Source organism: Moschus berezovskii, chromosome 1 (assembly GCF_049115385.1).
Source record: "Moschus berezovskii isolate FMDL1 chromosome 1, NW_MosBer_1.0, whole genome shotgun sequence".
Lineage (NCBI taxonomy): Eukaryota > Metazoa > Chordata > Mammalia > Artiodactyla > Moschidae > Moschus > Moschus berezovskii.
This window is the reverse complement of record NC_142460.1, coordinates 150,524,068-150,548,465: the sequence shown is the minus strand read 5'-3', so window position 1 is coordinate 150,548,465 and position 24,398 is coordinate 150,524,068. Positions and strand designations below refer to the sequence as shown.

At 41.3% G+C, this 24,398-nt stretch overlaps 1 protein-coding gene across 1 annotated transcript in view; it reads left to right on the top strand.

Annotated features, from left to right (window-relative positions):
- Positions 1-7,042: 7,042 nt before the first annotated feature.
- Positions 7,043-24,398, top strand: part of ATP1B3 (ATPase Na+/K+ transporting subunit beta 3) — a 36,003-nt gene continuing 18,647 nt past the window's right edge. Inside the window, exons 1-2 of the mRNA XM_055412598.2 lie at positions 7,043-7,411; positions 23,676-23,804. Of these exons, the coding sequence (XP_055268573.1) occupies positions 7,303-7,411; positions 23,676-23,804 (238 nt within the window). The 5' untranslated portion in view covers positions 7,043-7,302. The remainder of the gene's footprint in view (positions 7,412-23,675; positions 23,805-24,398) is intronic.

The window sequence follows — 24,398 nt, the reverse complement described above, 5'->3', positions numbered from 1 at the left end:
AAAAAGTTAAATAAGCAGAGTGACAATATACAGCCTTGACATACTCCTTTTCATATTTGGAACCAGTCTGTTGTTCCACGTCCAGTTCTAACTGTTGCTTCCTGATCTGCATACAGGTTTCTCAAGAGGCAGGTCAGGTGGCCTGGTATTCCCATCTCTTTCAGAATTTTCCACAGTTTATTGTGATCCACACAGTCAAAGGCTTTGGCATAGTCAATGAAGCAGAAATAGATGTTTTTCTGGAACTCTCTTGCTTTTTCGATGATCCAGCGGATGTTGGCAATTTGATCTCTGGTTCCTCTGCCTTTTCTAAAACCAGCTTGAACATCTGGAGGTTCATGGTTCATGTATTGTTGAAACCTGGCTTGCAGAATTTTGAGCATTACTTTACTACGTGTGAGATGAGCGCAATTGTGCGGTAGTTTGAGCATTCTTTGGCATTGCCTTTCTTTAGGATTGGAGTGAAGACTGACCTTTTCCAGTCCTGTGGCCACTGCTGAGTTTTCCAAATTTGCTGGCATATTGAGTACAGCACTTTCACAGCACCATCTTTCAGGATTTGAAATAGCTCCACTGGAATTCCATCACCTCCACTAGCTTTGTTCGTACTGATGCTTCCTAAGGCCCACTAGACTTCACATTCCAGGATGTCTGGCTCTAAGTGAGTGATCACATCATCTTGATTATCTGGGTAATGAAGATAATTTTTGTACAGTTTTTCTGTGTATTCTTGCCACCTCTTCTTAATATCTTCTGCTTCTGTTAGGTCCATACACCATTTCTATCCTTATTGAGCCCATCTTTGCATGAAATGTTCCCTTGGTATCTCTAATTTTCTTGACAAGATCTCTAGTCTTTCCCATTCTATTGTTTTCCTCTATTTCTTTGCATTGATCGCTGAGGAAGGCTTTCTTATCTCTCCTTGCTATTCTTTGGAACTCTGCATTCAGATGCTTATATCTTTCCTCCTCTCCTTTGCTTTCGACTTCTCTCCTTTTCATAGCTATTTGTAAGGCCTCCTCAGACAGCCATTTTGCATTTCTTTTTCTTGGGGATGGTCTTGCTCCCTGTCTCCTGTACAATGTCATGAACCTCCATCCATTGTTCATCAGGCACTCTATCAGACCTAGTTTCTTTAATCTATTTCACTTCCACTGTATAATCGTTAGGGATTTGATTTCGATCATACCTGAATGGTGCAATGGTTTCCCCCACTTTCTTCAATTTAAGTCTGAATTTGACCTTCCATTTGGAATGATTGGGGAGAATGGAATTGTAGCATGTATTTTATCATAAGTGACCAGTCCAGGTTCGACGCATAAATTTTCCTCTGTTCATTTCTTTGCATTTGTGCTTTTTTAATAAAAATACTTTTAACTGTAAAAAAAAAATAAAATAAATAAAATTAAATTAAAAAAAAAAAAAGTCTGAATTTGGCAATAAGGAGTTCATGATATGAGCCACAGTCAGCTCCCGGTCTTGTTTTTGATGACTGTATAGAGCAGATCTCCATCTTTGGCTGCAAAGAATGTAGTCAATCTGATTTCGATGTTGGCCATCTGGTGATGTCCATGTGTAGAGTCTTCTCTTGTGTTGTTGGAAGAGGGTGTTTGCTATGACCAGTGCGTTCTCTGGCAAAACTCTATTAGCCTTCGCACTGCTTCATTTTGTACTCCAAGGCCAAATTTGCCTGTTACTCCAGGTATTTCTTGACTTCCTACTTTTGCACTCCAGTCCCCTGTAATGAAAAGGACATCTTTTTTTGGGTGTTAGTTCTAAAAGGGCTTATAAGTCTTCACAGAAGCAATCAGAAATAAATTGTCAGGTATAGGACGACATACTCAGAAGGATGTTTGATTACGCAATCAAATACCTCAAATTTGGTAGGAGATTACAGTTTTATTTTTTAAAAAAAACGGCCTAAATTTTGAGTTTCAGATTACTAATACTATCGAGGTTACCGAAAAACAGTAAACTATAGAACATTGTTCTAGTCTGCTTTGCCCTTGTATGAGGAAATTCTTCCTGGCCCCTCTTTGGTTAGAGTTCTTCATGATAGCTATAAATAGAAAAATTATAGGGTGTATTATTTTAGCATATTACATGTCCAAGGGGCCTATATATTTAATAGATGGCTTCATGTGACATCCTTTTAGTTTTAAATTTGATTTAAATTAGTAAGTTGCTTTATAAGAGTCATATAAAACAAAAGTAAACCCAAACCCACAGGAGACTGATGGCTTACCCTTTCTATGACTAAAAATAGTTTTGTGTTTTTTAACAGAGCTCTGTGGGGTTTACATTTTTTAATTAAATTAAGTAGAAAAATCAATACAAAAAACTAAATGTAGAGTGTATGTGTGCTAAGTCGCCTTTAGTCGTGTCTGACTCTGCGCGGCCCTATGAACTGTAGCCTCTGTCCATGGAATTCTCCAGGCAAGAATACTGGATTGGGTAGCCATTCCCTTCCCCGGGGGATCTTCCCTAGCCATGGATTGAACCCCGGTCTCCTGCATCACCTTGTGGCTCAACTGGTAAAGAATCCACCTGCAATGTGGGAGACCTGGGTTTGATCCCTGGGTTGGGAAGATCCCCTGGAGAAGGGATTCCCACTCCAGTACTCTAGCCTAGAGAATTCCATGGACTGTATAGTCCATGGAGTTGCAGAGAGTTGGACACAGCTGAGTGTCTTTCACTTTCACTTTCTCCTGAATTAAAGGCAGATTCTTTACTGTCTGAGCTACCTGGGAAGCCCAGAAAAAGCAAACCTATACATAAAATAAACAATCAACAAGGACCTACTCTATGGCACAGGGAACTCTACTTGAAATTCTGTAGTAACCTATATAGGAAAAGAATCTGAAAAAGAATGGATATATGAATATGTATAATGAACCTCTCTTCTGTACACCTGAAACTAACACAACATTGCAAATCAACTATACCCCAATATAAAATAAAAATTAAATTAAAAAAGAAAAATTAAATCCATGGCACTAGCCCTGTGCCACTAGAAAGGATACTCAAACATTGAGGTTATATAATCACATTTTCAAACCCTCCAAGAGCTGCTCAAAATAATACTGTATTTTAGTTTGCTTTATATTTGGAACACAGTTTTCTGCTGGTTTTAATTGATTTCCATTTAACAAAAGAAGCACGTCTTCACGATATGACTAAAGTTGTTCAGAACTTAATGCCAGTCTTCGTGGCCATGAAGTCTACTTTCTGCTTGAAGATATTCTTCCTTCAAAACCAGTTGTTCTCCTAGCCTGCTTACAGTTGTTATTTTAGACCTATATGTGTGTATGTATGTGTATATGTATATACACGTGTATATACACACATATACTTGTCCTTGTTATAGATACAATGGCTTCTCAAATTTACCTAAAGTTACTAATTAGAATACAAAAATATTATCTTATGGTCCCATAACTATGTTTCCCATCAGTTCAGCTTTTCAAATAAAAAAAACAGTTCTTTTGAAAACATTACATCTATACCTTCTTCTGGTTATTTTTCAACTAAGTGGATCAGAAAAATGTCCATCAAAAAAATTGCCTATCCTTTGCCCCTATTAAAAAAAAAAACCCAAACATTCTATTCTGGAAACTTTCAAGGATATACAAAGTAAACAAAGTATAATGAGCTTCATGTACCCATCATCCAGTTTCAATAAACATCAGTATTCTGCCATTATTGTTTCACGTGCAACTTCACCTACTCCTGTTAATTTTTATAGCCAGATGATTAATTAAATAATCTTTCACATTGAGTTGGTCATTTGAATTTATATTTCATTTAGTAAATAACCCTGTTAGATCATATCATACACTCTTTTATAAGACACCGAACACTGTGTATGATAGTATTAGAAATTATTACCCAACACCCTTCCCCCCACCATTTACAGAGCACTTTCTCTGCCAATGTGCTCATGGTTTAAGAAAGCACTGGTTCATTTAATTCAAGATAATCACCAATGCAAGATCTGCCCTTTAACCTGCAAAGGAAGTAGAGATGCTGTTTGTTAAAGGATTGGTAAAAGCATTCAAAATTAGAATCAATGTGTGGAAAAGAACATTTTCTGTGAAGAAGAATATGTATTCATGACTGTGTTTCTCAGATACAATAAAACGCCAACACAATTGTAGCTGTCGCTGTGGAAAAGAAAGGACTATTTCTAAGGAAATCTTAATATCTGTTCTCTGAAGGACAATGGTCTTTCAGAGATTTAGTACCACAGTCCTAGTAACAACACTAAGTTATAAATAAGATGCTGTTTTAAGCACTGGGATACTTTTTTCTGTATACATAATTTAAAATTCAGAAATAAATGAAGAGTTTTAGCAAATTGAGAGCCAAAATATCTTGCTTGTGCCCACCAGAAACCAGTAAATGAATTCTGTTGACTGGAGAGCAGACTGAGCCAGTGGTCCACAACTATTTTTCCTCATCCTGCCTCGTTCAGCTTTGCAAAGTTTCCCCGGAGCTTTGTCATCATTCACCATGGAGGCAGTCATTGGGTGGTGGAGGAGAGATGCACACTGAATCACTGTTGTTGTCTAATACTTTTTTTAAAAAATCAATTTATTTATTTTGGCTGTGCGAGGTCTTCTTTGCTGTGCAGGCTTTTCTCTAGTTGTAAAAAGCAGGAGCTACTCTCGAGTTGCAGTGCATACGCTTCTCATTGCAGTGGCTTCTCTTGTGGAGCGCAGGGTCTAGGCACACAGCCTTCAGCAGTTGCAGCATGTGGGCTCATTAGTTGTGGCGCCCAGGCCTAGCTGCATGTGGATCAAACCAGTGTTCCCTGAACTGCTCGGTCGCTTAGTTGTGTCCAACTGTTTGCAACCCATGGACTATAGCCCGCCAGATTCCTCTGTCCATGGAAAATTCCAGGCAAGGATACTGGAGTGGGTTGCCATTTACTACTTCAGCTCGGCCACCCTGACGACCACTGGGCCATCCTGACTACCACTGTACCACCAGGGAAATCAAAATAACTTTGCTTTCACAAGGAAGACTGAAGTATGGTAAAGTAAATCTAGAGGGAATGATACTGTGATTAAATTTGATATTTCATCTGCTCATACCTAGTGGGCCAATATCCAATACACTTAGTATAGTCTCTTCCAAGTAATGCTCAAGAATCATGTATCAGAGAAACAAATAGTTGCTGTATTTTGAATTACGATGTAAACTTTTCCCCAAATTGAAATCGGTTGAATTAGTTATTACACTAAGCTAGGCAGGAATTTTGAAAACACTTACTGAATTATATTTTTATTTACTTAATTGGAAAAGCATTATGTACGAAAAGCATATTAATGACCATTAAAAATATACAAACTACAAATGTCTGGTAGTGTTCAATATCTTTGAAACGCTATTTCATAATGTTCTTGTTTACCATGTTTCTGTTGTGTGTGCCAGGTTATTTCCCAAAGTGTGCTTGTTAACACACACACACAATATCAATAAAGCAGATGGTTTTATATTTTATTTCAAACAGACTCTGCATCTTCACTGTTGCCCAAACTAGAAAGCCTGCTACCAACTCTACCAATATTTTAGCTGTCCTCTAATTCATAGTTTGATTTTAAGTGAGACAAAAATAGTTAACTACTTCCATTCCTCAGTTCCTTTCCAAGCTTATTTAGGAGCTGTAGAGATGCATTCTAGTTTGCTTGCACAATATTTTGCTATTTCTAATACCATTTTCATGCCAAACTTTACAAAAGGCTTCTACAAATCTTTTGCTGTCATTGGTTCGACAGAATAACTGGATTTGGTCATAATTATAAATTTAGCTTTTCTAAGCACAGGGGAAAATCACGTTATAATAATAAATTCTTCTATCCCTTTTCCATTTGTGAAAGACGTAATTCCTTGCTTTGATAAACAAAATGAGGAAACAAGAGAAATGCCAGAATTTTGTTATCCATTTACTCCTTTAATGCATTTGCAGGCTGTTTAAACTCTCTGATGGACTATAATGCATCATTTCAAACAATAAAGTGTGTGCTACATTCCTTCATTCATAATTTTTATTTGCTGATAAAACAGAGGCGGTGCTCCATTTCTGTTCTCTAAAAACAAAACAAAACAAACCCCCACCTCCTGCCCAAACTCCCATTTAAATTTTTTTCATTCTGTCACAAGTCTCAGAACACGGTACTCTTCAGCTCCACCTCGTGTAGGAAAACGACGACTGCACCTTCAGCTCTAACCAAAGGGAGCAACCATGCAGTGGAAAAGATGAAGAGTCAGGAACGTTATTTAGGCATCAACACTAAACGACGAATTGATTTCCTGTAAAGCCTGAGTGTTTGAGAAAAAGCAGGTCTCAACAGCTGACAGGAACTTCAGGAAAACATATGTATTGGTTTCGCTGATAAATTCAATTAAATCTGGAGAAAACTATACTGAACTTACTTAATACTGGCAAACTTTGGATGAAATCCCCATTGACCTAAGATTCCTAGCTGAATCCTTCAGAAGAGCCAAGTCAGGGCGTTCTCTGAGCAGCGGTGTGCAGTACATCAAACACCTTCACGGAAAACTACAGCCGACTGTCTCTTAGTCACGTCATAAAGCCCAGAGGAGAACGCCTGGAAACGGTTTGCGGAGGGAGGGGTGAGGTGCCCTGCTCGGTGAAGGCTACTGGAGTAGTTTCCGCGCTCTGCTCGTTCCGCGCCGCAGCAGGCAAGGAAGCGAGGGGACCCCGGGTCCGGGTCGCCCGCAGCATCTCCCTAGAGTCCTCCTTCTGAGACACCTGTGGGTCAGGGACGCTCATCTTCTGCTTGTCATTATAAGCCTGCTTCTTATTAAGCTCTCATGATTTTTTTTTTAAGTTGCTTTGTACAGTTTTCGCTTCCTCGGCCAGGAAGGAGGGAGCCCAGAGCGTCCCGGAGTCCGGCCGGGTACCGCGGGCCGGGGCGGGGGCGGGGCAGTGGGCGGGGCCGGGCCGGGGCGTGCAGTGGGCGGGGCGTCTTCGCCGCGTCCGGCTGCGCCCAGCCGCGGGCGGGAGGCGGCGGCGGCGGCGGCGGGGCCTGAACAGCGCGGGGATTGGCTGCGGAGGGCGGAGACGTCAGGCTCCCGCGGCCGGAGCGGCGGCCCCGACTCGGCGCGGCGCAGCGCAGTCCGCTTGAGCGCTCACCGCAGCGAGAAGGTTTCCTCTGCCGTCGCGCCTTCCGCCGCCGCCGCCGGGCTTCGCCGCTCGTGCCGGGACGCGCCTCCGCGCTCCTCGCCGCTTCCACCCCCGCGGCCGCCGCTCCTCTCGCCGTCGGCACACACACCATGACGAAAACAGACAAGAAGTCCTTCAACCAGAGCCTGGCCGAGTGGAAGCTCTTCATCTACAACCGGACAACCGGAGAGTTCCTGGGGCGCACCGCCAAGAGCTGGGGTGAGCGGGCGGCGGTTGGGCAGCCGGGCCGGCCGCGGTCTGGGGGGACACCGGGTGGGGTCACGGCTGGGAAGGGCGGGCGGGAGGCGGCTCCGCGCGTGGGGGGCCCGGGAGCCACCGCCACCCGCAGCGGTCTTCGTCTTGGCCGCCAGACTCGATCGCGAGCGGCAGCGGAGTAGCGTGGCCCCATTCATTGCCCGCGGGGCCGGCGGGCGGGCCGGGCGGCGGGGCCCGCTGGCAGCCCCCGCCGGGCCGCGCCGGTTCCTTCCTCCCGGCCGGGAGCGGGCGCACGTGCTGCCCGGGCCTGCGGCGCCGGAAGCCGGGGACCGCTGCCCGGAGCCCCGAGCGCGTGGGGGCCGGGCCCCCGGCCTCCTTTGTACGGAGCGCGCCGGCCCCGAGAGGCCCTGGCGGAGGCGGCCGGCGGCGCCGAGCGGTTCGGGGAAGCTAGACCCTGCCCCACGCCCGGGGAGAGGAAATTTCCACTCCCGCCGCTATCTTGTGACTCGTCCACGCTGCCACCCCAGCCGGTCGGAAGAGTGTGAACGAGTGTTCAGTGTGTGGGCTGCACGGCTGTGTTAAGCACACAAGTACACGGTACCCGAAAATGCAGTTGAATTTGTCCAGTGAAAAGACCCTTAAAAAGGTTGCTTCCTCCCTAATTCCGTTTTAGTGACACAGGTTTTCTTCCTAACCAACGTGCTTCATTAGGGGAAAGTAAATTCGGTCTGAAAGGCACGGTTTTTTTTGTTTTTGTTTTTTTGCCCTGTGCCTTCAAAACGTGTGATGGTTGTATTTGCTCGCAGTTTTCCTCTGCATGGGTTCTTTGTTTTGAAAGAAATATTTAAACCATCCGCCAGTGTGGTGCTGCCTTTGAGTGCCTCTTTTTTTGGAAAAACTGTTAACGTCTGAATAAGGACTGGCGCTCCCCTCCTTTAAACTTAAGTAAACCAATTTTTTTTCTTTTGAAAAATTTTTTTTTAGTTGGTCACGACAGACTTTTCTGCGTGAGAGTATTTCTAGACTGGAGAACTATTTGAGCACGACACTTTGAAGAGAAGCGTAAAGACAGTGAATTAGCTTTGACTTAGGAAATAAACTGTTGCTGCTACCTGAAATCGGCTTTTCTAGAATAGAAAGGCGGCTTAAAGCCCTATCACAAGTTGCAAGGGGGCCTTGGAGGGGTTTTTTTTTTTTAGCCCAAACCGTGCTTCAGAGATGAGAAAAATGAGCCCCAGAGAGGTTGTGATTTTGTTTGTGTAAAATTACATATTCCACAGAGCCAAGAAAAGAACCCAGTTGTCCTTTAATCCTAGTCCAGCGGTTGTATTATTTTACAGATGCCTTGCCTCACTGCATGGTAATCACGATTTTTATTCAAATGGCTATCTATGGGGAACCCACTAGTGTGGTGAGGAACTAGATCTTGCATTTAGGATTAAATGGCTTTGGTTTTAAAGTATACTAACTTTTTGCTGAAGGAATATTTGAGTGGTGAAGAGGGATGAATTTGTGTAGACCACCTTTCTCAGTTCCAGTACGATGTATCTTCACTGTTAGAATGACATTTCATTTTTTTTTTTTTTGAATGAGGTTTCTTAATGCAGGGTGTGCACTTTAACCTTTGTATTACATGCTGTTGGGGTAGAGATTTTATTTGGTGTTAGAGAATGCAGGATTATGTAAGGGCAGTGGAAGGAGTACAGGTGAAGTTGGGATTAGATTTAAAAATTCTTGACTTTTTATTTTCAAAATGGAAATTATCAGCAAAGAGTAAATTTCTGCATTTATTGTAATAATAGTAAGCCAGCACTGAATGGCATGAATAGGTGAGAACTATCCATAATCCTATCCCAGTGGACATAAGGACACTCCACAGAGATGTGGGGGAGTGGTGCCTATAGACTGGTATCAGCGCTGTGTTCCCTCAAGCATGGGGTCCACCTGGAGAAAGCTTATCCTCTGGCCTTTCTTTATCAGAAAGGCAGTGTATGAGTGAGTTGCCTGATCTTATTACCCCTGTTAGACACTCAGACCCTATGGAGTTGTAGCCCATTGGGCTCCTCTGTCCATGGAATTCTCCAGGCAAGGATACCAGAGTGGGTAGCCATTCCCTTCTCCAGGGGATCTTCCCAACTGGAGAAGTCCACTATGCGTATTTCAGTACATGTGTGGGGAGACTTAATGCATATAATGTTATTGATTTTTTAACAGATCATACAGTAAATGTTGTTTTATAATCTTGAGTATATTGTGGGCCTCTTCCTGTGTTAAATAAAGATCTATACCATTTTTAATAGCTGTTCCATTGTATAGTTAGATGTACTGTTGTCTTTTTTTAGTTTAACGTATCTTATGTATACATGGGAGATACCTATGGTAATACAAGTATTTCTTCATTTTTTTTAAAACCAGTGCATATTGTTTGTACTGGGCCCTCCCCCTCCCCCATTCCTTTATCCTTATGCATTTTTGTAAATTGATTTCCTTGAAATATGTTTCTACTGGTGGAATTTCTGGGTTGCGGATAATCTGTGTACCTTTTATATTCTGAAAGTGTTATAGTTTTTTTTCTCTTTAAACCTCATTTGTGCAGATGTTTTGTTTTGCTTTTGAAATTAATGAGGGAGGGGATTATTACATCTTTTTTTGACCTGGGTAGATTTGCTGGGCTGCTGGCGTATAGAGACAACCTTTCTCTACCTCAAGGGTTCTATAAAGACATTCATTTAAGATGTTTCCTGCTTTTATCTTTTACGTTCAAGTCTTCAGCACATTTGTCCCAAGTGAGGTTCCTTTCCAAGTGCACTATATATTAATATTTAAGAAGCAGTCTTGCTCTTTACATTTGGGATAAAGTGAAAATACCTCATGATCTATGTTACTGCCGTCTTTAAAACAGCTGTGTGAGGATTTTGACTAGCTTCTTGTATATTTGACTAGTGTGTTACACTTGGTTTCAGCAATTTCAGAATGCTTATATACATGTACTTTATTCCATTTTCATGGCTTTCTAATGCATACTATGTAGGTGATCAAAGTGTTCTTAAGAGCTGATATCCAGGCTGAACGTAAGGACAAGTCAGGAATAGTGAAAGTATTAGTCGCTCAGTTGTGTTCAACTCTTTGCAAGCCCATGGACTGTAGACCTTCAGACTCCTCTGCCCATGGAATTCTACAGGCAGGAATACTGGAGTGGGTAACCATTCCCTTCTCCAAGAGATTTTCCCCAACCAGGGATCAAACCTGGGTCTCCTGCATTGCAAGCAGATTCTTTACCATCTGAGCCACCAGGGAAACCCATGACGTCATTTAATGCCATCTGCCTGTGGGCTTCTTTGGCCTTCATTATCTTCAGGTTATCTCTCAGTAGATGCTTTAATGTTAATCTTAAACTCAAGGTACTGATTCCAAGCAGGGTCAGGATTCTGGACTAAAACTACTAACATCTACATTTTGTTCATATGCTTCTCTTTCATTGTAGCCCATGAATCGCAGTTTTTTTCCGATCACCTGCTCCCCTTCTGGGTCATGCCTCAGTAAATGCTCTGCTTTGGAGATCAGGCTCCATCCCAGTCTTACAGTGTGTTTGACTGTAGGGGAGAAGGCAAGTGTGTTTATTTTCCCAGTTTTGTAAGGTATTCTTTGTCTGGTGGAATGTTGTATCAAAGAAACTTGACAAAAATTTGCACTGTTGGAAAAGTAACAGGACTTGCTTTACCCTGTGGGCTGACTAAATGAAGGTCAAGTGGTGGGTGTGGCAGCAGCAACTGCTGAGCCTAACTGAGCCATCACCTGGCGGGAGGCAGCACTTCCTGGATTGATAGTGGAAGGGAGGGTTTAGTGTGTGTGTTGTCATCCAGATACCTGTAATAATAGTGTGGGGCCTGCACAGTCGCTGAGTTGTGTCTTGACTCTGCGATCCCAAGGACTGCAGCCCACCAGGTGATGTGATTACAGTAGTATGTGCTTTTACTGTGTAAAGCACACTGAGCAGCCTCTCCTCACCCCCAAAATAATTTGATTTCTTTGAAATTGACTTTTGAATTTGCAGCTTTAGAATTAGTTGTATTAAAAGCAGGGACTGATGCTAAAGCTGAAACTCCAATACTTTGGCCACCTCATGCGACGAGTTGATTCACTGGAAAAGTCTCTGATGCTGGGAAGGGTTGGGGGCGGGAGGAGAAGGGGACGACGGAGAATGAGATGGCTGGATGGCATCACCGACTCTGTGGACATGAGTTTGAGTGAACTCCGGGAGTTGGTGATGGACAGGGAGGCCTGGCGTGCCGTGATTCATGGGGTCGCGGAGAGTCGGACACGACTGAGCGACTGAACTGAACTGAACTGAACTGAAAAAAACCCTCCTGTCCTTAGTAACATCTTCACTGTGGTGTATCATCATATTTAAAGACCATTTAACGCTTTTATTTTCCAAACAATTTTATTACAATGTGCCAAAGTACTTGGCAGTATAACTATGAAAAGGGAAAAAAAATCACGTGTACAATAATTTTTAAAAGTGAAGGTTACTCTTGGGGGATATCTATTCCCCTTCCCCTCCCCCTTTATAGATTTCTAGCATTTCCGTTAGGATGGAGCCTCTACTAACCTAGCATTTTTTAAAAAGAAATTGTATCATTAAAGAACAAAATTTACTTTGGAAGATAAATTCATTATTTCCTAATTAGGCATTCATTACATTGATTTTGAAGTAAAATCTGTTGTCTTTGACTACATAAAATAACCATTGTTAGCATTTTCCTATGTATAAAGTTTTTTCAAATGTATAAATTGAAAATGTACAGTTAGCTACCTGGTTTTATCACTTAAAATTTAAGGGGAGTGTTTTTTATTCTTCTACCTCTTTCTTAGAGGTTGATGTGTTGGGGGTATCCTTGACTGTCTCCATCACCTCTGTGGGGACCATCCACACACTCTGCTAGAACTTAGGTTTCTGGTGACTTTAGGTATCGTATCTGTGTTGGGACTTAGAAACTGCATTTCTGGTCCCTAAGGCTTTTTTGTATTCTTCTAACCTCATGTGACGAGTTGACTCACTGGAAAAGAGTCTGATACTAGGAGGGATTGGGGGTGGGAGGAGATGGGGACGACAGAAAATGAGATGGCTGGATGGCATCACCGACTCGATGGACATGAGTTTGAGTGAACTCCGGGAGTTGGTGATGGACAGGGAGGCCTGGCGTGCTGTGATTCATGGGGTCGCGGAGAGTCGGACACGACGGAGTAACTGAACTGAACCGAACCTGTCGGAATCTTTAAAGATTGCCTGTCGGAAATCTTTAGTGGGCTGTTTCACAGCCACCTCTTCATGTAAATCTCTTGTCCTCGGGCTCCTTTTAGCGTCATGTGCAGGCTGTTTGCAGTCTTGGCATATTTCTCTCTTGTCACCTGCTATTCTACATAGCTCTCTCCCATCACTTTTGGGCCTGTTTCCTAGATTCTGAACCCCTCCTTCCTTCACCTTGACCTAGTTACTCAGATGTCAGCTTTGACAGCCTGATCTCTGGTAAACATTTTTGAATCATTTTTTGCTTTGAGACTGTCAAGTGCTCCAGTTTATCCAGTGATACCTTTTTCTAGTAGAGCATTTATGCTTTCATAATGCATTTGTTAGGCTGAAGCTTCTTATTCACATCTTACTCCTCTGGAATTCCCTAACACTTAACCTATTGCTTGCACTACTTAATGGGAATGTAGTAAAAGTTGGTTGAATGAATGAGCAGTATTGTGAAATGTTCCCAGGCTAATTAAATGTAATTAGTCTTCTGCAACACTTTTTAGTGTCTTTGGTTTTGGTATATCATTGCATAAAGATTTACCCGATATTTGAGCGTTTTCCTTTTTTTTTTTTTTCTGCCACACTCGTTGGATTTTGTAGTTTAGTGTTCAGAAAAAGTTTCCATTTAACTTCTCATGGGAGACTCTTTGACATGCCTAGGTCGTGCATCTGATTAGAATAACAGAACCAGGGTTATTATCCGGTCTCCTGCGTCCTGTTTTATTGCTCTGTTTAGCTTCTTATGGCTCTTATGAGAACTTCCTAGAGGCTTTTTCTTTTTAAACTTATCTGCTTTCAGATTTAATGAGGGTTTATTTAATAGTGTCTTCCTCTCCCTACAGGTGCTATTTGACTAGTAATATTTTCGAGAAGCATTCTCTGACTTTAACAACCTCCCCATATCTGTTTAAATTTTGTTACTGAGCCACTGGTGGAGCTGGTGCTTAAGTACAACTTACTCCTAGTATTTTGCCAGTGCCATGCTAAGGAACAGACCCTTGTCTACAAAGTGAGGTGCTTTTCTTTTGGTAGTTTCTGGCCTGTTGTCACTGTTGTCAGTGTCTGGCCCATAAAAGTGGTTCTTTCTCCCACTCCATAACTTCTCTAACCTGTCTTTTTCTGATTCTCTTGTTTCCTAAAGTATGTTTCCCAGGCACTGTGTTTGGCTTTGTTTTCTCTTCATTTTCTTCATCTCAAAACAACTGCAAAAATTACTGACAAATTTCACTTCTTGGTTGACGTCTCTCAGATTCCAGTTGCTTCTTGCATATCCCATAAATCTGAGAGTGAGGCTTAGACAGCTCCACTACCTTTTTAATCAAGTGATAAACAGAGCTCTTTCCCCTTCTTCCATTGGAGTTCTGAGTTACTTCTGTGTTTGCAATTCTTGAAGACTGTCACTAGGCATAGTCCTGCTTCTATAACATTTTTAGAATCTCCTGGTGACCCACAGCTCATTACCACTGCTGTAGTTAATCCGGGAATGAATTTTCTCTGACCTTCTCGCCACTCACTCACCTCACCCCACCCTGCGGTATCTTGTGAACAGGCACACATTCAGAGGAAGCCCAGGGTGCTTGTTTTTCCTGGCATTCTTAATGCTAACCACCTGTTGCAAATTGCATAGCCCTTAACATTCCCACCAACCCTGCCCGCTTTTTAAGGATCTGGTAGTGCCTTTTCTTGTAAATTCTCTGATAAAAAAACTTGAAGGACCAGATGAAGATCTTTTGTAACTTTCTTTCAAAATTGTTCCAAGTTTAAATGGGGCCATTGGCTTTCCAGCCTTTATGTGCTGCTGAAAAAAAGGTGTAGTGTTGTTGACTGGGGAAGGTGGGCTCTTAACTTCTGGTGCAGTCCCAGAAAGATCCTGGGCATCAGTTGGAATTACTGTGTACAACCTCCCTGTTTCAGATTAATTTCTAAGGCTGCAGCTTTGATCAAGGTATTCCCCATACCCCAAAGTATTTGGATCCCCACTGCTTTCAGGTTTGAATCAGTTCCAGATAGCCTGGTATTCCAGGTGTATTACATGTTGGCTTAGAACTATATTTCCAACCTTATATAATCTCTCATTTTATACTGCACGCCCCACATACCACTGTGTCATAGCCAAATGGCTATATCTAAGGCCCCTTGGCCTGGAGTGCCCTGCTCATTCCCTCTCCCATGCTATTCACTGCATCGTAAATTCTCCCCTGATTCCTGCATCTAGGGCCAGCTCTGCTACAAGCCTTCTCTGACTTGCCCAGGTGAAAAGGATACCACATTTATCATCTGTGACACCTAAAAACTTTGTACCCTGGATCAGAGTTGTTTATATATGTTGCTTCTACTAACTGGATGTTCTCACAGAGCAGGACTTGCAAGTGCATGTTATATCCCTACAGCATCTAGCACATAGTAAACACTTAACTTTTTTTTGATAAATTGTCACTTAGTCAGTTTCCACTTGTGATCCACCTATTCGTTGGGCTGAATGAAGTTGAGAGTATTATGGATTAATTGACATAGCTCCATGCTGTGAAAGTCTTGTTTGTGGAGAAGCTTGTTCATAATACCCCTCAGCTCACCATGATTCTTTCTAGTCCACTAAATTTCTAATTCATTTTGAGTTTCCAGATAGGGCATTATAGTCAAAGTGAGCCTATGGGCATATGTATTTTTACTTGATAAGTTTAGAAGTTTACCAGTATACTGAGATGATCAGACCTAGGACTCAGAATATAGACCTGAATTAGAATTCTACATCTCTAAGCTTAGATAAGATTTTTTAAAAAATCTTTTGGTCTCAGTTTCTTCTTTTAGGGAAAAGTTGCTTGAGATAGTTTCAGGTGTCACTTTGGAATGAAAAACAAAGCCTTTTGTACTGGAGGCTGCAAACTTTTTCTTCAAATGACCAGGTAATATTTTAGGCTCTGCCAGCCAGGCAGTTTCTGTTGCAACTACTCACCTCTGCTATTAGTAGCTTGAAATGGCCTTAAACAATATGTAAACTAGTGGTCTAACTGTGTTTCAGTATTTTGTTTACAAAAACAGGCAGCAGCTGAGATTTGCTGAGCTATGCTTTGGAAGTTAGTGGTCAGTATAGGCTAATCCAAAAAAACTGAATGGCGTCTTAAATGTGTGAACTCTTGGCTTTGTTCTTTTCATATAACAAAAGTCACTTCATTATTTGAATTTTTACAGTGAGTAGTCAGTAAGTCCACTGTCATCCTCAATTTCTTCCCTGGGTAATCACTGTTACCTATAATACTTTTTAAAACATACGTGGCATATCCCCTTTGGATAAAAGTCTGCCAGTTTCCTATAAAAGTAAATATACACTTACCCCATGCCCCAGCAGTTCTAGATATTTACCCAAGAGAAATGAAAACATATGTCCACAGAAATACATGAAAATATTCATAGTAGCTTCAAACTGGAAATAGCCCAGGTGTTCAGTAGAATGGATAAACAAACCAGTGTCCACATAGCGGAATACTACTCAACAGTCCAAAAAAATGAACAAACTACAGATAATGGAAAACCTGAGTGAATCCCACAATTTAGGCTAAGCAGAAAATAAGCTTTACTGAAGAGAATGTACTATATCATTTCATTTCTTTGAAATTCTAAATCAAGCAGTACTTACCTATGCTGGAAAAAAAGCCCAGAACAGTGCTTGCCTCCAGGATGGGCCTGGGGATTGACTGGGAAGGGGCATGAGAGAACTCTATAGGGTGATGGCAGATGTTCTGTATCGTGATAGTAGTTTGTATCATAGAGGTGAATGCATTTGTCAAAAATCCATGTCATAGTACTTTGGAGATTCGTATATTTCACTGAATGTAATTTTCCCCTCAGTTTTAGTTAATATGCATGTTGACATGTTCAGGGGTTAAGTGTACTAACATCTGCAACTTGAAATGCATTAAAAAAAATAGGTGGTAATTATTGAATAGATAAATATAGTAGATTGTCTGCTTATGTAGAATCTAGGTGAGGTTTATGCATGTTCACTTAATTCTTCTAAAAACTGTACTTGTTTAAATAAATATTATTACAGATTTAACAATCTTTTATATACTGTTCCCGACCACTTATCCCAAATTATATTGAATAACCCATCATTTTCTCACTGATTTGAAATGCCAACTTTTTTACATGCATTTTACATGGATCCTTTCTTGGATATTGCGTTTTGTTACTAATCTATATCTTTGTTCTTTTGTCATTATCACACTATAATATGTAAACTATATATAAGCATTTGTAAAATAAAATATAATGTGTGAGACTTGTGTAACTACTGGCTGTTTAGTTTTGGTGTCTGGAGAGTGCTAGCCTTATAAAGGTTTAGGTAACATATGGAGCATCGAAAAGAGATAGCTTATGTATAGAAAAAAAAGAACCTATTTCTTGAAAATTGGGAGAACTAACTAAAACCATTTGGATGTGATACCTCTTTTAGGAATAGAGCTCTGTTTATTGTTTTGTAAAAACTTCTGATTTGAAAATATTTATTTTCTCACAAAATCGTATATTTCATTTATTCTCAAGTTTACTAGTTGGAAACTGGTTTTATTGATCAAATTAAATGCATTTGTTTCCATTAACTTGTGACAGTATCTTAAATCTCTCTTACTTTCCCTTGAATTTATTTTAATCTTGAATTTAAAACCTGACTTTGTTGGTTAGTCTTGGGTTTTTTTAGTGAATTCATGTAAAGCTATGGATTTCCTTTTTGTTCTGCTTTGGTTGCATTATTGTTTTGTATTTTGAATATTTCATGTTGTCTTTTTAATTCAAAGGTTATGAAGAAGTCCACTTTGTAAATTTTTGTTATACTTTCTTATTTGCATTTGGTACTTTATGGGATTAGTTTTTTCCTCAAAATATTTGGTAATTATTGGTTCTCTGCACCTCCTGTTTGTTTTTAGACTTTCCTGTCACATCATTCAGGGATGAGGCAGAGGTACCCAAGAACTGGTCGAGGTATGGAGATTCCCTCCACTACTTGAGATTTTTACCGATCCATCCAATACCTTGGCCAGTTTTTAAATCCCAACCTCCCCCCACTCCACCTGCCCCATGCTCTCTGCTCCTGTTAAAGAGTACATGGTGCTGCTACTGTTGGTAGTTGATGGGTCCCAGGGTGGGTGGGTGGGTGTGTGTGTAGTTGCTGGGCACCAGGGGTGTGTGTGTGTGTAGTTGCTGGGCACCAGGGGTGTGTGTGTGTGTGTGTGTGTGTGTGTGTGTGTGTGTGTGTGTTGGGGGGAGGCACAAAGTTATACTCACCTGGCTGCTCCTGCTGTGGAGTCATCTAGTCTGGCCCAGAGCGCCCTCCCATTCTCCATTTTGGTGAGCCAATTTGCTTTTTTCTGGGAGTCCTTCTCTGATAAAATCCTTTCCTTCCTCTTCCTGTTAGAGACAGTTAATTCCTTCTCTTTGTTTATATGTCTGTCGCTTGTAACTGGACTCTTGGAGAACAGGAACAGATAACCTTATTCCATGTAAATTTTTGTCACCTGAAGTAACACAGAATGCTTGCATGATGCACTTCAGAGAAGGGGAGTTTTGATTGCAAAAGATAATAGCTTGAGGCTCCCAGGGAGAGCAGACCAGGTAAGGTGCCACATGGAGAGGTACTGGTCTGGGTGTTTCTCTTCTTTCTTGGTAGGTTAATCTTAGGCAAGTTATTTAATCTTAATATTTTTTATACTACCATATTTTTTATAAATATATAAAATTTGAGTGTATATGTATATACACACATGTATTTTTAATTATAGAAATAGTTCGAAGGCAAAAGAAGAAAGGGGCAGCACAGGACGAGATGGGTTAGATAGCATCACTGATTCAGTGAACTTGAATTTGAGAAACCTCCAGGGGATAGTGGAAGATGGTGGAAGAACCTGGTGTGCTGCAGTCCGTGGGGTCACAAAGAGTCTGACCGGACTTAACCGCTAAACACCAGCAATGTGCTACTTAGTTTAAGAAAATTCTTTCAGTGAGGAGCAAATGATGTTTAAACAAGTGGTCCTGGGACAGCAGGATATCGATATGCGAAATAATGTAATTGAATTCTTTCTTTGCTGTTGTTCAGTCGCAGTGGTTTTGGGGCCCAAGAAAAGAAAATCTGTCACTGTTTCCACTCCCCCCGCCACCCACCCAATTTGCCATGAAATGGAAATGATAAGACCAGATTCCGTGAACTTAGTTTTTTGAATGTTGAGTTTTAAGCCAGCTTTTTCATTCTCCTTTTTCATCCCCATCAGTAAGCTCTTCCGTTCCTCTTCACTTCCTGCTCTTAGAGTGGTAATATCTGAGGCTGTTGATATTTTCTCCTGGCAATGTTGATTCCAGCTTGTACTTCTTTCAGCCTGGCATTTCGCATGATGTACTCTTCATATAAGTTAAATAAACAGGGTGAGAGTATACAGCTTAGATGTACTCCTTGATGTACTTCCCAGTTTGGAACCAGTCTGTTGTTCCATGTCCAGTTCTAACCGTTGCTTCTTGACCTGCACACAGGTTTCTCAGGAAGCAGGTAAGGTGGTCTAGTGTTATCATCTCTTTAAGAATTTTCCACAGTCTGTTGTGATCCACACAGTCAAAGGCTTTAGCGTAGTCAGTGAAGCAGAAACATGTTTTTCTGGATTTCTCTTGCTTTTTCTATGATCCAGCGGATGTTGGCAATTTGATCTCTGGTTCCTCTGCCTTTTCTAAAACCAGCTTGTACATCTGGAAGTTCTCGATTCTCCCTTCTTCATACCATATACAGAAATTAACACACAGTGGATCAAAGATCCAAACTTGAGCTAAAACTAAGAATTCTTAGAAGAAAACATAGCTACAGGTCTTCTTAACTTTGGCTTAGGCAGTGGTATCTTAGATATAATCCCAAAAACCAAGCAACCAAGGAGAAAAGTAAATTGGACTTCCTTGTAATTAAGAACTTTTCTGCTTTAAGGGACACTCTCATGAAAGTGAACAGACAACCCACAGAATGAGGGGAAATAGTTGTACTTTGTGTATACAACAAAAGGCTCATGTCTGTAATGTATGAAGAGCTGTTAGAACTTACATAAAAAGGCAATTCAGTATAAAAATGGACCAACAATCTGAATACACAGTTCTCCCAAGAAGACACAAATGACCAGTAAGCTCATGAAAAGATACTAAACATCATTAGTCATTAGGGAAATGCAAGTTAACCCACTAGGAAGTATTGATAAGGATGTGAAGAAATTGGAATCCTGCCAGTGGGAATGTAGGATGTTACAGCTGCTTTGGAAGACTGTCAGGCACTTAACTCAAAATAGTAAACAGAGTTACCATATGACCAAGCACTTCCACTCATAGTGAATGAAATGTGAATTATACCTCAATAAATAGCTCCTTATAAAAATTTAAACCCACAAAGGACTTTAAATTTGTACTTGTCCATATAGTTGATTTTTTTAAAAAAGTTATACCTGTCTTTGCTTTAAAAAAGGTTTTTTAAAACTATAAGCAGGTTGCTAATTTATTTATCCAGAGAAAGTTTTTCTTATTGAAATTCTCTGGGAATAAGGCATAGTCTTTCTGGTATCTAGATAACTAGGAAGCTTGAGCAAGAAGTAGGGAGTCAGATCACACAGTCTCAAAGTATGTTGAACGAGTGTGGATGTCCAGGCCTTGAAGCCTAATGACTTCCCTTGGTCACACTGACCAGCACTGAGACAGGCATGGCACATTTATTGGGTCCCCTCTGCCCTACCTGTAACCGAGCTATCGTGTCCCACTCTTTGTGACCCCATGGAGGGCTGTTCTGTCCATGGAATTCTCCAGGCAAGAATACTGGAGTGGGCAGCCATTCCCTTCTCTAGGGGATCTTCCCCATCCCAGGGATCAAACCCAGGTCTCCTGCATTGCAGGCAGATTCTCTACCATCTGAGCCACCAGGGAAGCCTGTTGCCTATCTAAGGTACCCTCAGTTTTATCCCTGTCATTGTCAGGGATGCATCTGAGTAAACTAACTGCAAGATACCCCCATGTAAGAACAGCACTTTATAACTTCTGTTTTTGTTTTCCAGTTTTTTTTTCCTTAGAGGAAGAAGATTAAGTTGATAAAAAGTTACTGCCATCCTTGTGAGTGGTCTTTCATATGTGGTTTTTATGAAAGTGAAAGTTACTCAGTCATGTTTGACCCTTTGCAGCCCCATGGACTGTATAGTCCATGGAATTCTCTAGGCCAGAATGCTGGAGTGGGTAGCCTTTCCCTTCCCAGGGGATCTTCCTAACCCAGGGATCGAGCCCAGGTCTCCTGCTTTGCAGGGGATTCTTGACCAGCTGAGCCACAAGGGAAGCCCAAAAATACTGGAGTGGTTAGCCTATCCTTTCTCCAGGGGATCTTCCTGACCCAGGAATCGAACCGGGGTCTCCTGCATTGCAGGCGGATTCTTTACCAACTGAGCTATCAGGGAAGCCCTGATATGGTGTTTATAAGTGAGGTTAACTTTAGTTTTTCGATGTTAACTTTGGTTCTTGGCAATAGGATCTTATCAAGTAGGGGAAATTGGCTTCAGTGCTGGAAATCACTTATTTACTTGTTGTACACTACCTCCATTCACAATTGACTTAATGGCCACTAGTGTATGGCATCAGGTTTGGGACATGGCTCTTAATTTGTGTGTCTGCTTTTGTGAACCTGACTATATAGGAAGGTTTAACATTTTTGTTGGTGTTTGCTATGTGCTCATTTGCTTGTTGCTTTTATAAATTTCATTTACATTATTTTTCCTGGAAATTGAAAATCAAAATTGAAAATGGCATGATAAGAATACTTTTAGATGACTTTAAAGCACTGCTAAATAACTAAAGTCTTAGCACTTCTGTGTTAAACTTTTCCAGTTTAGTGTCGACTTCAGTTGACAAACTCCTGTGGCCTCAGACTGCCTGTTTTTGTTAAGTGACGTTTTATTGGAACACAGCCCCCACTCATTACGTGTATGCATTTGTGCTCTGGCCTGCAGTGTAGAGGAATTATCTGTTAGTTCCTACAGAGAGCCAGATCTGAAGGAAGGGCCTTTCTCCCGAGCCTCATTAAGCCGGCGTTTGGGCTCTGCCTGTTCGGTTCCCTGACGGTAAGAGGTCTTTGCGTTTCTGCAGCAGGGTTGCTCTGGGCAGGGAGGTGCTGCTGTCTGGAGGTGCGCATACTGTGCTCCCTTCCTCCTCCTGTCCTTTCGCTCCCTGTTTTGGCCTCCTGGTAACTGGGGCAGGGGGAGGATGGGGAATGCCAGTCTGAATTAAGATGAAATTGCTTTAACTGTTTTCCCCTAACAGTTTTCTGGCCTGCAGGTAACAAAGTTACCTTGCTTTTGCCACAATCTGTTTGGGGTCACAGGCTCTTTTGAGCATCATGAGAATATTGTGCAGCCACTCCACAGAGAAAAATGGATGTATTAGAAATGTATTATTATAGAAGTCTTAGAAGCTCTGAAGTTCATCTTTGCTGGGAATGGGTGAGGGTGAAGGGTCCATAGATGCTAGGTTGGGAACGCCTGCTCTGGCCTTTTTCTTCAAGGACAAATATTAATAAGCACGTTTATGTTAAGACTGGAAAATAAAGCTGATGTTAATTCAGCTTTAGGGAATTAAGTGTTCTTCACTGTTGCCATACCTGGGAGTTAATTGAATATTTTTTGATCAGTTTTTAAATGTTCAAATGTAAATGTGTGACGTTAATGTATTGTAGCGTATAATCTTGATGGTGACCACTTACGATGTTAGATCTTTGAATATAGACATTTGAGAAGACTAATTCTAGATGTTCACAGAAGAAATCACTGGCTTGGGATAGATTTTAGTGTTTCCAGATTGTGAAGAAAAAAAGAAGGTTAGGCCCTTTATGTCGAAACTTGTGTGTGCCAGCTCTTGCTTCGTGCTTAGCAGTGGAGTTGCCAAGTCCCACTGGTCAGAGTGCCTGTTCTGGTCTTGTCCTCTCTGCACTTTTGCATGAGGCTTCCACTCAGCCGGTATCTCCTAAACTTTATTCATTGGTAACCATCTTCATGACTTGCCTTCTCTGCATGCTTCCTGGCTATTCTTTAAATCAACTCACTTTTTAAAACTCAAATTTATGCAGATAATTACTATGAAATACAGGGTTGATATGCTCATTCTTTTGTTTGTCACATACACATACAGGAGGTTTATCCAACCTAAAATCATCTTCTGTCTTTCTGCTGCTGCTGCTGCTGCTAAGTCACTTCAGTCGTGTCCGACTCTGTGCGACCCCATAGACGGAAGCCTTCCAGGCTCCCCGGTCCCTGGGATTCTCCAGGCAAGAACACAGGAGTGGGTTGTCATTTCCTTCTCCAATGTGTGAAAGTGAAAAGTGAAAGTGAAGTCGCTCAGTCGTGTCCGACCCTTAGCGACCCCACGGACTGCAGCCTACCAGGCTCCTCCATCCATGGGATTTTCCAGGCAAGAGTACTGGAGTGGGGTGCCATTGCCTTCTCCTGCTACTACTGCTAAGTCACTTCAGTTGTGTCCGACTCTTTGTGACCCCATAGACGGAAGCCCACCAGGCTCCCCTGTCCCTGGGATTCTCCAGGCAAGAACACTAGAGTGGGTTGCCATTTCCTTCTCCATGCCTTCTCCTAGAGGGCATCAAATTCATTTTGGGAAACACTCCCTTATGTGCTGGAATTTTCAAGTCTGATCTTGAATCAGTATAATCTGTGGAAGCTGCTTGTATTTGGAAGTATCAGAGGAGAGGAGGGGATCACAGGATGGGTGGGTGCTGCCTGCTGAAATACCCCTTGCTTGGGCAAATTCATAATGTTTGGAATATGAAGATACTTGGCTGTGTGCATGGCAAAGCTTGGAATCCTAGCCTTGTGATGGTTGTTTTTTTCACTGTGGCCTCATTACACACAGATAAATACACACAATGTGTATATCTTCAAGTTTTAACAGTTTTGTTTTCTTTTTCAGGTTTGATCTTGCTCTTCTACCTAGTCTTTTATGGGTTCCTGGCTGCACTCTTTTCATTCACAATGTGGGCCATGCTTCAGACTCTGAATGATGAGGTTCCAAAATATCGTGACCAGATTCCTAGTCCAGGTAATTATGTTGTGATTATTATGGCTTCTAACAAAATTGGATTATATTTTATCTTCTCTGGAAGTCTGTATTATAGAGCAGGTAGGAGATGTTAAATTTCAGAGTCAAATAATGTGAAAGTTTTTATTTGTTTAATATTTACATGCTGATACAAAGACCTTTAAATATTTACATGCTGATATAAAGACCTTTAATATTTACACAGTGATACAAAAACTTGGCTGATAAATCTTGAGTCTTTTGCCAAGGGTAAGCAGAAATAAATATTGAGAGTTAAAGTAAAGCCATATTGATGAATATAGTTATGAGTGATGTTTATGAATATTGAGTAGCAGTTTCACTTTGCCCTGAGTAATTTACTTATATGTATTTCAGCTCTAGCTTGGGTTAAAGCATTGGTCTTGTAAAATACATGCTTTATGGTTTTAATTGCTTAGTATGGAAATGATAAGTATTAAATAAGGATCTATTAATAGAGAATAAATATGTTCACTTAATATGTTTATTCTCTGTTGATTGTCTTATGGGAAAAAAAATTCCTCTAGGATACTGGAGAATGTACTTTAGTACAGAAAAAAATCTTGACTGGAACAC